At 45.6% G+C, this 16,000-nt stretch overlaps 1 protein-coding gene across 9 annotated transcripts in view; it reads left to right on the forward strand.

Annotated features, from left to right (window-relative positions):
* The window catches only part of FUT8 (fucosyltransferase 8), a 510,310-nt gene that overhangs the window by 282,608 nt on the left and 211,702 nt on the right, over positions 1-16,000 (forward strand). For 8 of the 9 annotated variants that reach the window (XM_030215545.1, XM_030215544.1, XM_030215547.1 and 5 more), the window contains one exon: positions 13,503-13,668. In XM_030215545.1, coding sequence (XP_030071405.1) covers positions 13,503-13,668 — 166 coding nt within the window. The remainder of the gene's footprint in view (positions 1-13,502; positions 13,669-16,000) is intronic. The other variant, XM_030215552.1, reaches the window with a different exon arrangement.

Consider the following 16,000-nt stretch of genomic DNA (forward strand, 5'->3'; position numbering starts at 1 on the left):
AGCTAGAATGTTTCACAAGGAGAACCTCCTTTCATTTATTACTAGAGTCCTGCAGGAAAGTGTATGGGAAACTGCTGTGATGGTAAAGGGAGGGAGGGATATTTCATGCCTGTGGGTGATGCCAGGTCTTATAATGGGGGAACCTGTACAAACAAAATGTACAGATAAAGTGCATAGAATTCCCCCAGGAGTACCTATTCCATGGATGACTCAAGCAAGACACATCATGAATTAGTAGCTTCAGGTACATGTTCTATGGCAGGTGACATCTCTGACTTCTCTACAATGGATAGTGGTGACCACTGACGCCAGCCTTTGGAGCTGGAGAGCTCATTGCCTCCACTGCAGAGCTCAGGGGCATTGGTCTTCCACAGAAGCCTCAAGGTCAGTCAACCTCCTAGAGCTCAGGGAGCACCAGGGAGGTAAAGTTCCTAGACATAATAAATGTCTGCTTCTTGGAGCAACTGGTCCAGGAACCAGCTAAAGGGGGAACCAGTGCTTATGTTGCTTCTTGTTTTCTTTATTTGGGTCCTTTTCCCATTCTCTGAAGGACATTCTTTTGACTTCAATAGCCTCGTTCACTTCACCTTTTAACCATGCTGGCTGTTGTTTTCTCTTCTTTCCTCCTTTGTAAATACATGGAATGCATCTGGTCTGGGCTTCCAAGATGGTATTTTTAAATAATGCCCATGCCTGATTTAAAGTTCTAACCTATGTAGCTGATCCTTTTAGCTTCTTTTTAACCAGTTTTCTCATTTTATCATAGTCACCCTTATGAAAGTTAAATGCTGCTACAATAGATTTCCTTTGTGGGTTCACTCCAGATATTAGCTCATTGGCTTGATACTAGTAATAATTTCTTTACCCATGGATTCTATGTCTATAACATTGGTATACCTTTAGAAAATATAAGTAGTTAACCTGGAAATAATTTAGAAGTTATTGAAAGTCTGTAGATAGACCTACAGATCTGTTTATCTTAGACAAAATAATTTTGGACCTTTTGTGCAAAAAGTGGTCAGGGAGAGAAATTCACAGCAGAAAGCTTGTCTGATTTATTTTTTAAAAGAGCTAAATTATGACTAAATGTCATAACATTGCATCTAAACATTTTATAAAAACAAGTTCACTTAATTTAAGCAACCAATACTGGAACTTTTACAGTTACTCATGATGCGCATATACTTCTACAAGATGACTTTTTGCTCATAAGATTAACATGTAAAGCCTGAGAGAAACAAATTGAAACTGGTCTCAAATGAGAGGATTTTTCTTGCACTTTCAAGTAATGTAAAGCTCATTCTTGTACTACCTGTCCCGCATGTTGAAAATTGCCTCAGAAGTGGACTCTGAGAGTATGGCAATTTTCATTGAGGCATATCAGGAAAACCTATAGCTTCCAGCTTGAAATTAATACATATTGATCATTTTAACCAGTGCTACTAACAGATAAAATATGAAAACTTTTCCTTTAAGATTTTTGGCACAGTGGTTTGCTGAAAGTGGCATTTTGTTATGCAAGATTTAGTAAAATCCCAATATCTCAGAAACCATGTGTCCCAGCACAAAATGAGTTATGGTTGCTGAATCTACACAAAATTCTGAATAAGTGGTGCAAATTTCACAGCTGTTGGACATTTAATGGCAGTTTTTTTAATTTCAAATATATAAATCAATTACAAGAAACATCTTGTATTAGAAAAGGCAGAAACAATAATAAGTAATATTAAGGAAAATCCAGAACTATAACATAACTTAAATTGCCCTGTCTGTGTGGGGAAAGGAAGGCACAATTCCAAGCATCTACAATACTCTAATAGCAGAAAAGAAGGAAGAAAGATGTTACAAAATCATATGGGTCCAATCTTTAAATTCACGGAGTAGATGTCATCGTTACAGTTCCAAACGGACAGAGTAGCCCACCTGTTTAGAATCCAAGGAAGAAGCTAAGTGGGCATGTTCAAAAAACACATACTTCACAAAATTCAATTTCACGGCATATATACAAGGGGAGTTGAGCCAAAATAGACCCCACATCTGCTCCACCCTTGTACGTAATTTAAGAAAAGCTTGACACTCTGTTGGGTCTTTCTAGAGATATCAGGAAATACACAAACTTTGTGATTCAGAAACATTTCTTGTCGAGGTGGAAATACATTTTAAAAATGCATCTATATCTGATTGTAAAACAAAATTCACAATTAAAGTTGCTGCCTGTAGTTGAATATTATCATCCTCAATTCTCTTTGTCTTCAAACGGAACATCTGATCCTCCAGCTATCACTTGTTCTGCATGTTTCTTAATATATAACTGAAGATAGCATATCCTAGACACCGGAGGGTAAGACTGTTCTGGAATCTTCAAAATTTCAGTAAGATATTTTTTAAAGGTAATCAGCTATAGAAGGTTGCCTGGGGAAATGTATTTATTTATTTATTTGTAGCATTTGTATCCCACATTTTTCCACCAATTTGCAGGCTCAATGTGGCTTACATTTGTCATAATGGCGGTTGCCATTTCCAGGTAACAGAATTACAAATGGTAAAATTGCAATAAGGTGCATACATACATGGTAACTTAATTGGAACGTACGTGAAATATAACATGTATGGGACAGATCCTGGTATATATATACCGTGTGCATACATACATGATAGAGAAGAATACATTATGGGATTGCATGAAGATTCCTGAGTACAAATTGGATTGTACATACATTAGGTCATCGATTATATTGAGATCCTATTTGATATAAGGTTTAACAGTGGTGGAACTTGATTATTCATAGCAAAAAAAACAGCACAAAGGGCATTTAAAAACAAAAGGGAACACAGTTCTTTCATTAAAATATCCTTTAATAATAGACTTTGATTGAAGAGAGACCCGACACGGGCCGTGTTTCGGTGTTAACTCACCTGTGTCAGGGGTCAAACCAATGACAAAGGAGGCTTCAACAAACTAATTTCAAAAGGCTGAGTCTTTCCAAAGGTTGGTGATATGTTCCTTCAAATGGAACGCAGTACAAAGCGCACGCACACAAACAGTGTGAATCTCAATGTTGAAGCCTCCTTTGTCATTGGTTTGACCCCTGACGCAGGTGCGGTAGCACAGAAACACGACCCTTGTCGGGTCTCTCTTCAATCAAAGTCTATTATTAAAGGATATTTTAATGAAAGAACTGTGTTCACTTTTGTTTTTAAAGGCCCTTTGTGCTGTTTTTTTTGCTTAGTCTTTTTCTGTACTTGGTTCCCTCTCTTTGTTACGTTACTTGATTATTCATAGCCAATAAGTTAATCAGTCATGTCATAGGAGTTCGGTTTTGTATACATCGTGTGTAGTGTTATTAGTTAGTGTTTAAGATGGATGTTTATGGTATGCCTTCTTGAACAGATCTGTTTTCAGTAGCCTTCGGAAAGTGGTTAGGTCTTGCGTTGTTTTTATGGTCTTCGGTAGTGCGTTCCATAGCTGCGTGCAGATGTATGAGAAACTGGTCGCGTATGTGGATTTATATTTTAGCCCTTTACAGTTAGGATAGTGGAGGTTGATGAATGTGCGTGATGATCTTTTTGCGTTCCTAGTAGGCAAGTCTATAAGATCTGACATGTAGGACGGGGCTTCCCCATAGATGATTTTGTGGACCAGGGTGCAGACTTTGAACGCAATTCACTCATTTAGTGGGAGCCAGTGTAGTTTTTCTCTTAGGGGTTTGGCGCTTTCATATTTCGCTTTCCCAAATATAAGTCTGGCTGCTGTGTTTTGTGCGGTTTGAAGCTTCTTAATGATTTGCTCTTTGCATCCGGCATAAATGGCATTGCAATAGTCAAGATGACTTAGCACCATTGATTGTACTAGGCTGCGGAATACTTCCCTTGGGAAGAAAGGCTTGATTCTTTTTAGTTTCCACATTGAGTAGAACATTTTCTTTGCTGTATTTTTCGCTTGGTCTTTGAGTGTGAGATTTCGGTCAGTTGTGACTCCCAGTATTTTCAGGCTGTCTGAGACCGAAAGTGTATAGTCTGGGGTGTTTATGGTATTGGTTTTGTTGTGTTGTATTGTGAGGACAGGATGAGACATTGTGTTTTTTCTGCATTTAGCTTTAGTTGGAATGTGTCCGCCCATGAGTTCATTATTTGGAGGCTGTGTGTGATTTCATTTGTGATTTCGGTTATGTCTTGTTTGAACGTAATGTATATCCTGACATCGTCTGCATAGATGTACGAGTTGAGTCCTTGGTTGGATAGCGATTTGGCTAAAGGTATCATCATTAAATTAAAAAGGGTTGGTGATAGCGGTGATCCTTGTGGTACTCCACATTCAGGTTTCCATGGTGTTGACGTTTTTGAGTTTGAAATCACTTGATAGGTTCTTGCTGTTAAGAAGCCTTTAAACCATCTTAGTACGTTTCCTCCGATCCCGAAGTAATCTAGGATGTTCGAGAGTATTTGGTGGCTGACCATGTCGAACGCGCTGGACATATCGAATTGCAGGAGTAGCACGTTGTTTCCAGTAGCAATTAGTTGTTTAAATTTGGTTATGAGAGTGGTTAGCACTGTTTCAGTGCTATGTTTGGAACGAAATCCTGACTGTGATTCATGTATTATTGTGAATTTGTTTAGGTAATTGGTGAGTTGCTTGGTTACCATACTTTCCATTAGTTTTACTACCAGAGGGATGGATGCTACTGGTCGATAGTTGGTTGTGTCATTTAGTTTTTTCGTTAGGTCTTAAGTCGCTGTTGGTTCTCTAAATTTTCAATCTTTCATTGTAACACCATATTCCTTAGCGTCCCTCTGGACCGGCCCAGGATTGGACTGATAGGTTTTGCACTCCTTTGAGCAGGTGGGGACTGAGAACTTCTGACTCTAGAGAGCCAATAAGAGCCCGGACCATGTGACCCTAGACTCAGTATTCTCAGTCTTCAGCAGGTGGAAGGAGGTGAGCCCATTAGTTTCTCTCTCTCTATTTCTTTAGCTTAAAGGGAAGGGGGAAAAACCCTTTTGTTCCTAGGGAATCTATTTTGTAGAGGCAAGGTAGATAGAGGTCTTTATTTCCAGCCTCTGGGAGGCTACACTCTGGGGTTCCCGGGTGTTTTTGGAAGAGGCAACCATGTTTTCTTTCTATTTAAAAAAACAAAACCCAAGGCACGAACGAGTAAGCATGTCTGTCATGGTTTAATTGTGTTTTCTGCCTTCCCCAGTTCTTCCCACGTTCGAGCAGCTGTTTAAAAAAAAAAAAAAAAAAAGTTCCCCGTGGCATGAACGACCACGCGGCTCTGTAGTGGTTGAGTTCGCCTTTCTACCATCCCCGGCTCTTCCCGCATCGAGTGGCTGTGTGAAAGAAAAGTAAAGAGGGGCGCAAAGAGAGCGGGAACACCGCATTATGGCGGAGAATTTAAAGAATTGTACCATCTGCCAGTGCCGGGGAGTGGGTTCGCTTGAAGCCTGTAAGTTCTGCACGGCCCTTTACGCAGCATCAGTGCCTCTTCCTCCAGTCGCTCCGGCAGCCGCACCTTCTTCAGCACCCTACCGTTCCGCCGTGGAGGTGGCCAGCCCTTCAGTTTTGGCGGGGAAACCCGCCATTTTGTCGGCGGCTGCCGGGGCTGCGGATAGGGGTGCCCCATCTAGCTTAGAACCTACAGGTCCAGCGGAGGCAGTGTCCCTGGTGCAGTCTGGAGGCTCTCAGGCGGGTGGTTTTCCTCCTGAGTTTGTCTTCCAGATGTACTAGGTTTTCTTGTTAAAACCGTTAGGGGTTGGCGCTGGGACTTTGGGGGCTTCATCCTCCAGGTCTTTAGCACCTGCAGAAAAGGCTCGAGTCTGCTGGGATCCAGAGGAGGACCCAGCTTCGGACCAGGAGTTGGAGATGCCCTCCCTGGAAGAAGAGGAGGGATTGACAAAGGGACAATGGGAGGACCAGGTCCCCTCAAAAACAGGTACAGACCCCTTGCCTCTGGGGGAAGATCCATCTGTAGTCCGGATCTTTCATAAGGAGGACCTGCAGGAACTCATTTCATTAGTATCTTCCACCCTCCATTTTGAGGAGGTACAACCCCTGATCACCGAGGTTCGTAAGGTAGACCTGGTGGTTAAAGGCATCAGATCTTCGGGACATTATTCAGGCTCAGGGGATGTTCCGGACTCTCCCTTTCGCCCAGCCAGGTCAGTGGTTCGCCTTTACCCCTACCAGATGCTAACAAGTCCCTCTTGAAGGTTCCGGTGGTTGACGCGGTGTTCTCGGCTCTCACCAAGCATAATATGGTCTCGGTGGACGGTGGAACGGCCCTTCGGAATGTTCAGGACCAGAGGTTGGACGCTCTCCTTAAAAACAGCTTTGATGTCTCCCTGGTGGCCAGGCCCTGCTTCTGCTGAGCTGAAAGAATCCTAGACAGGACTTCGCATGATCTGTCTTCTATCGATGCCGAGGTAGCCAAGATTGAGATGGGTTCTGCTTTCCTGGCAGATGCTTTGTATGATTTGCAGATAGCGTTCTCCAAGTCCTTGGCTTTGGGGGTCGCTGCCCGCCACTCCCTTTGGTTGCGGGGTTGGTCGGTGGATGCTGCCTCCAAATCTAAGTTGAGTAAGTTTCTTTTCAGGGTTTCCCTTTTGTTTGTTGGTGATTTGGATAAGTTGGTGCATAGTCTGGGGGGTATGAAGGTCCCTTTACTCCCGGAAGATAGGCCTCATTCGGCTGGGCGGGGGATTTCTGTAGGTTTCGCCCCGGCCAGGGAGCTCAGACTCAAAGGTCCAGGTTTTTCCAGAGAACTCAGTTCTTTCGAGGCTCCTGCAGGGGAGGTCGTGACTCAGGCACCTCTTTCCTGTCCCCTTCCCAAACAAGGTGCGCTGACCTCTCCTCTGATTCCTGTGGGAGTTCGGCTGTCGCAATTCTTTCAGCCCACATTACTACAGACCAGTGGTTCTTGGAGGTTATTCTGATGGGTACCCCTTAGAATTCGCCAGGCCTATTTCAGACGCCTTTTTAGAGTCTCCCTGCCATTCTCGTTTCAAGGTGGGCGCGGTGTGGGACAGTCTACGGAGACTCTTGGATCTTCAGGCCATTTGCCCGGTTCCCCCTCCAGACAAGGCCGTTATTCCATTTATTTTGTGGTACCCAAGAAAGAAGGCTCCTTTCGTCCGATTTTAGATCTCAAAGCAGTCAGTCAAGCCCTCAAAGTCACAGATTTTCGGATGGAGACCCTTCAGTTGGTTATCGTCGCCATACGCTGGGGAGAGTTTCTTATGGCTCTGGATCTGACGGAAGCTTATCTACACATTCCTATCTGGCCCATCCACCAGAAGTTCCTGCGGTTTGTGATTCTGGGTCAGCACTTTCAGCTTTGGGCTCTTCCGTTTGATCTGGCTACGTCTCCTTGCACATTCACCAAGATCATGGTAGTGGTTGCAGCGGCCCTCAGGAAGGAGGGTATCTTGGTCCATATGAACTTGGACGACTGGCTCACCCAGGTGAAGTCTTATCAGGAGAGTTTGCCGGTCACAGACCAGGTAGTGCGGTTCTTTCAGTCCCTTGGCTGGGTGGTCAACTCAACCAAGAGCCATCTGGTGCCTTCGCAATCCCTGGAATACTTAGTTGCCTTCGACACGGCGCAAGGTTGAATTTTTCTTCCCCAGGGCAGAGTTCTCAAGCTGCGGTCTCAGGTTCAGTGGTTGCTTCACAAGCATGCCCCTTGTGCTTGGAATTATCTGCAGGTTCTGGGCTCCATGACAGTGACGATAAGAGGTAGTCCCCTGGGCCAGGGCCCATATGAGGCCTCGACAAGCGTCACTTCTGTCCAGATGGTCCCCTCAGACAGAATCCCTCCTGGTGAGGTTGCCCCTGCGTTACCAGGAGCACAGCAGCCTCTTCTGGTGGTTGCGGGTTGACAGTCTCACCAGGAGGATGCCACTGGAGTCCCTCCAGTTTGTAGTGCTCACGACAGATGCCAGCCTCAAGCTTGGGGAGGTTCGCTCAGGGACTCTGGTCACCCTTGGAAACGTCCCTGGCCATCAATATGTTGGAGATCAGGGTGATTCGTCTGGCTCTGGATTACTACTACTTCTACTTAGCATTTCTATAGCACTACTAGACGTACGCAGCGCTGGAGGAGTTTTGTTCCGTTCTGGCAGGCAAGGCGGTGTGGATCCTTTCAGACAACGCCACGGCAGTGGCCTATGTCAACCATCAGGGGGGGAACGAGGAGTCGACCCTTGCAATGGGAGGCTGCGAACCTCATGGCATGGGCGGAGCGTCACCTGCCTGCCATGTTGGCTTCCCACGTGGCGGGCATCGAGAATGTCCAGGTGGATTTTCTCAGCCCTTACACCCTCGATCCGGGGGAGTGGTCTCTTAAGTCCTCTGGTGTTTCAATTGATCGTGGGCCAATGGGGGCTTCCGGTGCTGGATCTTTTTGCCTCCAGCCTCAACACAAATGTCCCCCACTTTTTCAGTCTTCGAAGAGACCCAAAGACAGCGGGGATAGATTCTCTTGCAACAATGGCCTTCCGGTCTCCTGTATGCGTTTCCTCCATGGCCCCTCTTGGGACGTCTCATTCAAAGGACTGAGGTACATGGGGGCCCAGTCGTTGTGGTGGCTCCGGATTGGCCTCACAGACTGTGGTATGCGGACCTCCAGCATCTCTGGTCCGCGCCTCCTCTTTGTCTCCCGTATCACCGTGATCTTCTGGCACAAGGCCGATTCCTCATCCAGACCCGGCTTGATTTTGTCTTATGGCCTGGCTCTTGAACGGGTCTACTTAAGGAAGAGAGGCTATTCCGCCCCTTGTGATTTCTACCATGCTTCGGTCATGTCATCGCTTTACGTCTCTAAGTTATGTCCGCACTTGGTGGATTTTTGAAGCGTGGTGTGCAGACTGTGATATTTCTTCTTTACGGGCTTTGGTGGCAGAGATGTTGGACTTTTTACAGCTGGGTTTTGATAAAGGCTTTGCTCTCTCTTCCCTTAAGGTGCAGGTTGCGGCACTATCCTGCTTCCAAGGTCAGGTGCAAGGTAAGTCGCTGGCTAGTTATCCAGACATGTCGCGTTTCTTGAAGGGGGTCAGCCTTCTTTGTCTGCGGGCTAGAACAATCTTTCCAGCTTGGGATCTCGGTGCTTTCCGCCCAGACAGGACCACTCTTTGAGCCGTTGTCTTCTTGCTCCCTTAAAGATTTGACTCTCAAGGCGGTGTTTTTAGTGGCCATTTCTTCAGCTAGGAGAGTCTCGGAACTGCAAGTCTTTTCCTGCCGGTCTCCATTTCTAGAATTTGCCAAGGAGCGAGCGGTTTTGCGTCTGCTGCCTTCGTTCTTGCTTAAGGTGGTCTTTCGTTTTCATCTTTCCCAATCGGTTATCCTGCCAGTCCTAGGGTATGGAGTCTCAGGGGAAATTACGCACTTTGGACATTAAGAGAGCCCTTAAGTACTATCTGAAAGTTACTAATGGTTTCCGGCACATGGATCGCCTGTTTGTGCTCCTTGGTGGTTCGTGTAAGGGCGTGGCGGCTTCTAAGCCCACTATTTCTAGGTGGCTCAAGGAGATGTTAGCTTCTGCGTACATTCTTGCTGGGAGGTCGGTCCTGGAAGGTGTTAAAGCTCACTTCACTAGGGGGCAAGCAGCTTCGTGGGCGGAGCGATTTTTTGTGCTGCCCGCGGACATTTGTATAGCGGCAACGTGGGCCTTCCTGCATTCCTTTTCCATGCATTACAGACTGGATCTGCAGTGTTGGCAGGAGGCGTTCTTTGCAACTCGAGTTTTCACAGCTGGGTTGCTGGGATCCCCTCCCTTAGGACTACTGCTTTGTTACTTCCCATCAGTCCAATCCTGGGCCGGTCCGGACAGACGCTAGGGAAGGAGAAATTAGATCTTGCCTGCTAATTTACTTTCCTTTGGTCCCTCCAGACCGGCCCAGGTCCCTCCTGTGTTCTTTGAAAAATTGTTTTTGTGTATAGTTCCAGAGAACAGTTCGAGATCCTTATTCTAGTTAGGAGTTATAGGATGGAGCTGCTCTGCGCATTTCTAGTTTCAAAAAAAAAAAAAAATCAACACCAAATTTGGACTCCGAGGGGAGTTGTGAGTGCGCATTTGGGCTGCAGCCTGGCCAGGCCTTTTCAAGCACGTTTCTGGGTGCTTTCTGGCTGCTTAGATTCCAGGGGGCACATAAGGTAGTTCTTCTCTTCTTTCCTGCTTTGTTAGTCAAATACTGAGTCTAGGGTCACATGGCCAGCGCTCTTATTGGCTCTCTAGAGTCAGAAGTTCTCAGTCTCCACCTGCTGGAAGGAGTGCACAGCCCATCAGTCCAATCCTGGGCCGGTCTGGAGAGACTAAAGGAAAGTAAATTAGGAGATAAAATCTATTTTCTCCTTAATCTTTTAATAATAGCACATTATCCATCTTTAATCTTCACAATTTCAACTTTATTCTGAGTATCACTCAGTTCCAATGAGACTACTTTTTGTTCAGCCAGTGAAATTTTCCCTACAAGAGACCTGATTCTAAGTCATCAAAGCTGAAAACTGCTGAGTAAATGAAGCGTCTAGTCAGACCAAAGTGTCCCATATAGAATCCAAGGAAACATTCAGCGGTTTACTTGGTGATGAGGACTTATCAACCTGGTCCACCTGGCCTTCCAGGGATTCTTCACTCCTGCAATCTCATGGCTGCTTGCAATCCGCTTCTGGAAACCCCTGCCACTACAACACTAGTGGTTGTACTTGGCAGTTGATTGCTCTGGGCTGAACCTGCGCCTGGAGACGCCAAACTCTCATCAAGGAGTCTAGCGCCCTCCTCAAGCAACGCTGCCGGCATCATAGGCGGAATCTGAGATACAGGGCTCTGAGAGATGTTAGCTTCAAGTGGGGATGATGGTTCACCTGCTACCGCCCTCTACTGCAGTGATGACTCCAGCCCCGAAGCACCCAGAACCGCATAGCGATCCTTAGGACCCACCACAGAAGAAGCAGCAGCCACAGGGTAAGTACGTTGCCTCGCTCTCCATTTAGGCATCGAAAAAGTAAGAAAAATCCAAGGAAAGATTAAGGTGGGTAGGAGCATCTAAATGGTGCTGCCTTCATGTCACCATCTTGGATTCCCCTATGACAGAGTTATTAAGACCTAAAAGATGCCCCAGCTTTTAGTCGGCCACAAACTTGTCCCGACACCCATTGGATAAAAAGCCAATATCTGGAAAACCGTTGAAGATAGAAGTCTGAACTTTTGCAGTTTTTTTTAATCTTATATAGTGGTCTCCATTCTGGTATATTATTAATTTCTGAAATGGTGAGGTGGGGTCCATTGGTTGAAGTGACATGAAATGACACTTACATTTACATTCCAGCTGTGTGTATAAATGTACAGAATAATGACATTTAGGTGCCTAATTGTACACTTGCTTGTGAAAATGTCATTTGGGCATCAAGTGGAGCTGAGGGAAATGGGTGGAACTCTTTACCTGTTTACCTCAGATTTGAAATCTCCTACATTAACGTCAAACACAAGTTTTCAGCCTTCTGCCACATACACTTCTCTCCTCATCTGCTTTTTTTTTTCTCTTTGTTTTGTTCTTTTTATTTTTATAATGTGTTTGTACACCACCTAGCTGGAATTTCACTTTGCAATTGGTAGGATATCAAGTGTTAAATAAAATGAATTAAGTGGTAATCCATGAATGAGCACTCAGATGCCATAGTACATATTTGTAAGGGGAGGTGTTTACATGGGTGGGCCATTAGCAGGGCAGATATTTAGGAGGGAATCTTATAAAAATCCTGTGTTGCCTGTGTTCCTGCTACATTTAAGTGCCCTCTCTTATGCCAGGACTATTTCAGATGTAAACGAGGGCATCAAAATGTACACTAGCATTCTGTATGGGCACTTGGGTGCCATAGAGGGGCATAATCGAAAGGGGAGCCCACGTTTTCCTGAGGGCGTCCTCGCAGGACGTCCTCGGGAAGGGCCGGGGAAACAGATGGGCGTCTATCTTTCGTTTTCGATAATACAGTGAGGGACGCCCAAATCTTAACATTTAGGTCGACCTTAGAGATGGTCATCCCTGGTTTTCAGTGATAACGGAAACCGAAGACGCCCATCTCAAAAATGACCAAGCCATTTGGTCGTGGGAGGAGCCAGCATTCGTAGTGCACTGGTCCCCCTGACATGCCAGTACACCAACCCTAGGGGGCACTGCAGTGGACTTCACAAATTGCTCCCAGGCGCATAGCTCCCTTACCTTGGGTACAACACTACCATAGTCCTAAGGGGTGAAGGGGGGCACCTACATGTGGGTACAGTGGGTTTGTGGTGGGTTTTGAAGGGCTCGTATTTACCACCACAAGTGTAACAGGGGGGGATGGGCCTTGGTCCACCTGCCTGAAGTGCACTGAACCCACTAAAACTGCTCCAGGGACCTGCATACTGCTGTCAGGGAGCTGGGTATGACATTTGAGGCTGGCAAAAAATATTTTTAAAGTTCTTTTTTTTTAAGGGTGGGAGGGGGTTAGTGACCACTGAGGGAGTAAGGGGAGGTCACCCCTGATTCCCTCCGATGGTCATCTGGTCAGTTCGGGCAACTTTTTGAGGCTTGGTCGCAAGAAAAAATGGACCAAGTAAAGTCGTCCAAGTGCTCGTCAGGGACGCCCTTCTTTTTTCCATTATCGGCCGAGGACGCCCATGTGTTAAGTACGCCCCAGTCCCACCTTCGCTATGCTTCCGACACGCCCCCATGAACTTTGGTTGTCCCCGCGACGGAAAGCAGTTGAGGACGCTCAAAATCAACTTTCGATTATGCCGATTTGGGCGACCCTGGGAGAAGGACGCCGTCTTCCGATTTGTGTTGAAAGATGGGCACCCTTCTCTTTCGAAAATAAGCCTACAAGTGTCCATACAGAATAGATTATCACTATGCGTTACCAGGGTGTGTAAATGAAGGCGCCTTGTTGTGGCATTGTCACCAATAAGAGTTGAGAGTCATTCTGTCTGACTGGGGGCAAAACTATTCTTCCAAAATTTTACCAGCAAAACTTACCAGCGTGAGATAAAATTAGTTATGGGCAAAAGGTGGTAAAAGATGCATCAAGTTTGGAAAAGGGCCAAATTGAGCTTGAGGTTCCAGAGAAATATATCTTGCCAAAAAATGATTCTACATTTTTGTAGAAATTGCAACATCTGTAGTTAAGAACTTTGGCACAGTAAAACAACAAACCCACCTCCGACAACTATTTCCTACCTTCAACTCTCCCCAACTATTCCCCTCAATACTACCCCCTGGCCCCTCCTACTCTGCATGAATAAAGCCACTCTTCCATCCCTTTCCTCTAGATCAGACATATGCAGAGACAAAACAGCTAACAGCACACACAGTTGCATGTGAAGATTTTGGAAAGAATTCCATGAGCCTTACACCGCATGCTTTCCCCACTTGTTCAAATTTGTTTTAACAGCCTTCTATAAAATTTGCCTCTAAATAGATTTATTTTCCTGTGCAGTTTTGCTGTAAATGCTGAAATGTTTATACTTTAATAGCAGGCCCCGGAAAAGACCATGAAGTTTTAAGAAGAAGGGTTGAAAATGGAGCCAAGGAACTTTGGTTTTTTGTACAGAGTGAATTGAAGAAATTGAAACATTTAGAAGGAAATGAACTCCAAAGACACATTAATGAATTTTTAAGTGATATTGGTCACCAGGAAAGGTATGAGAAATGATTATTATGATTTTTAACTTCATTTGAATCTATTTTCAGTTGAAAGGCACAAATAATGTTTCTTAATTAGTTAAGTTCTATTAATGCCTGTCTTCTGTGAGATGAATTGACTGGATTCACAAGCTACTAAAATGTAAAACACTCCTATGTTGCACTCTAAATCTTTCAGCACACTACATGCAACATTAAATGTGCTTTCCCTTTTAGCCAGTTAACATGTCATCTCCATGAACACATTAACAAATTAAACTCTACAGAAAAGTATGTATTTCATTAATAGTAAAATATTTAGTAAACAATATTTTAGATATAGGGCAGTTTTTTTCTTGTTTGTATTTTTTTTTATCTGAGGACAGGCAGGACTGTATAGTTTTCACCTGAGTGATGTCACAGATAAAACCTGGTGCAGGAATCAGTACTTGAGTAACTTGGAGGGTCAACCCACAGGAAGGAGGATATGCTTATATAGAGCAAACACAACATAATCCCAGATTGACTGCATCCTGGAATCTTGTTCCCCAAGGTCACTGAGGCAACAATAGGACCTTTGGAAATATACAATTATACTGTGCTTTGAGTAGACCAACCCTTGAGTGCTAGAAATCAGGGAAGAGAGACTTGAAGATTTCCAGTATACATATTATTTATTTATTTATTGGGATTCTAATCCTCCCTATTCCTCGCCAAACAGGACTATTACACCCAATTGACTAATTCCCTCAGCTCTAATCCTCGTCGTCTCTTCGCCACCCTCAACTCCCTCCTCAAAGTGCCCTCTGCTCCCAACCCCCCCTCACTCTCTCCTCAATCTCTGGCCGACTACTTCCGTGACAAGGTCCAGAAGATCAACCTCGAATTCACCACCAAACCTTCTCCTCCTCTTCATCCTATAACCCACTCTCTTAACCAACCAACCCAGGCCTCCTTCTCCTCTTTTCCTGATATCACCGAAGAGGAAACCGCCCATCTCCTCTCCTCCTCGAAATCCATCACCTGTTCCTCAGACCCCATCCCCACCAACATACTTAGCACCATCGCTCCTACTATCACCCCCACCATCTGTCATATCCTCAACCTCTCTCTCTCCACTGCAACTGTCCCGGACACCTTCAAGCATGCTGTGGTCACACCACTCCTCAAAAACCCATCTCTTGACCCTACCTGTCCCTCCAACTACCGCCCCATTTCCCTCCTACCCTTCCTCTCCAAGATACTTGAACGCACCGTTCACAGCCGCTGCATTGATTTTCTCTCCTCTCATGCCATCCTCGATCCGCTTCAATCCGGCTTTCGCCCCCTACACTCGACAGAAACGGCACTATCTAAAGTCTGCAATAACCTGTTCCTCGCCAAATCCAAAGGTCACTACTCCATCCTCATCCTCCTCGACCTATCCGCCGCTTTTGACACTGTCAGTCACAACCTACTTCTTGACACACTGTCCTCCTTTGGGTTCCAGGGCTCTGTCCTCTCCTGGTTCTCCTCTTATCTCTCCCATCGTACCTTCAGAGTACACTCTCATGGTTCGTCCTCCTCCCCTATCCCGCTCTCTGTTGGAGTTCCTCAGGGATCTGTCCTTGGGCCCCTCCTTTTCTCAATCTACACCTCTTCCTTAGGCTCCCTGATCTCATCTCACGGTTTCCACTATCATCTTTATGCTGATGACACCCACACCAGACATCACTGCGGAAACCCAGGCCAAAGTATCGGCCTGCTTATCCGACATTGCTGCCTGGATGTCCAACCGCCACTTGAAACTGAACATGGCCAAGGCTGAACTTATTGTCTTCCCACCCAAACCCACTTCTCCTCTCCCTTCACTCTCTATCTCAGTTGATAACACCCTCATCATCCCCGTCTCATCTGCCCGCAACCTCGGCGTCATCTTCAACTCCTCCCTCTCCTTCTCTGCGCATATCCAGCAGATAGCCAAGACCTGTCGCTTCTTCCTCTACAACATTAGCAAAATTCGCCCCTTCCTCTCTGAGCATACCACCCGAACTCTCATCCACTCTCTCATTACCTCTCGCCTTGACTACTGCAACCTACTCCTCATCAGCCTCCCACTTAGCCATCTATCCCCCCTTCAGTCCATCCAGAACTCTGCCGCATGTCTCATCTTCCGCCTTGACCGATACACTCATATCACCCCTCTCCTCAAGTCACTTCACTTACTTCCGATCAGATACCGCATACAGTTCAAGCTTCTCCTACTAACCTACAAATGCACTCGATCTGCAGCCCCTCCTTACCTCTGTACCCTCATCTCTCCTTACGTCCCTACCCGTAACCTCCGCTCTCAAGACAAATCCATCCTTTC

The sequence above is a fragment of the Microcaecilia unicolor genome, chromosome 9 (assembly GCF_901765095.1).
Source record: "Microcaecilia unicolor chromosome 9, aMicUni1.1, whole genome shotgun sequence".
Lineage (NCBI taxonomy): Eukaryota > Metazoa > Chordata > Amphibia > Gymnophiona > Siphonopidae > Microcaecilia > Microcaecilia unicolor.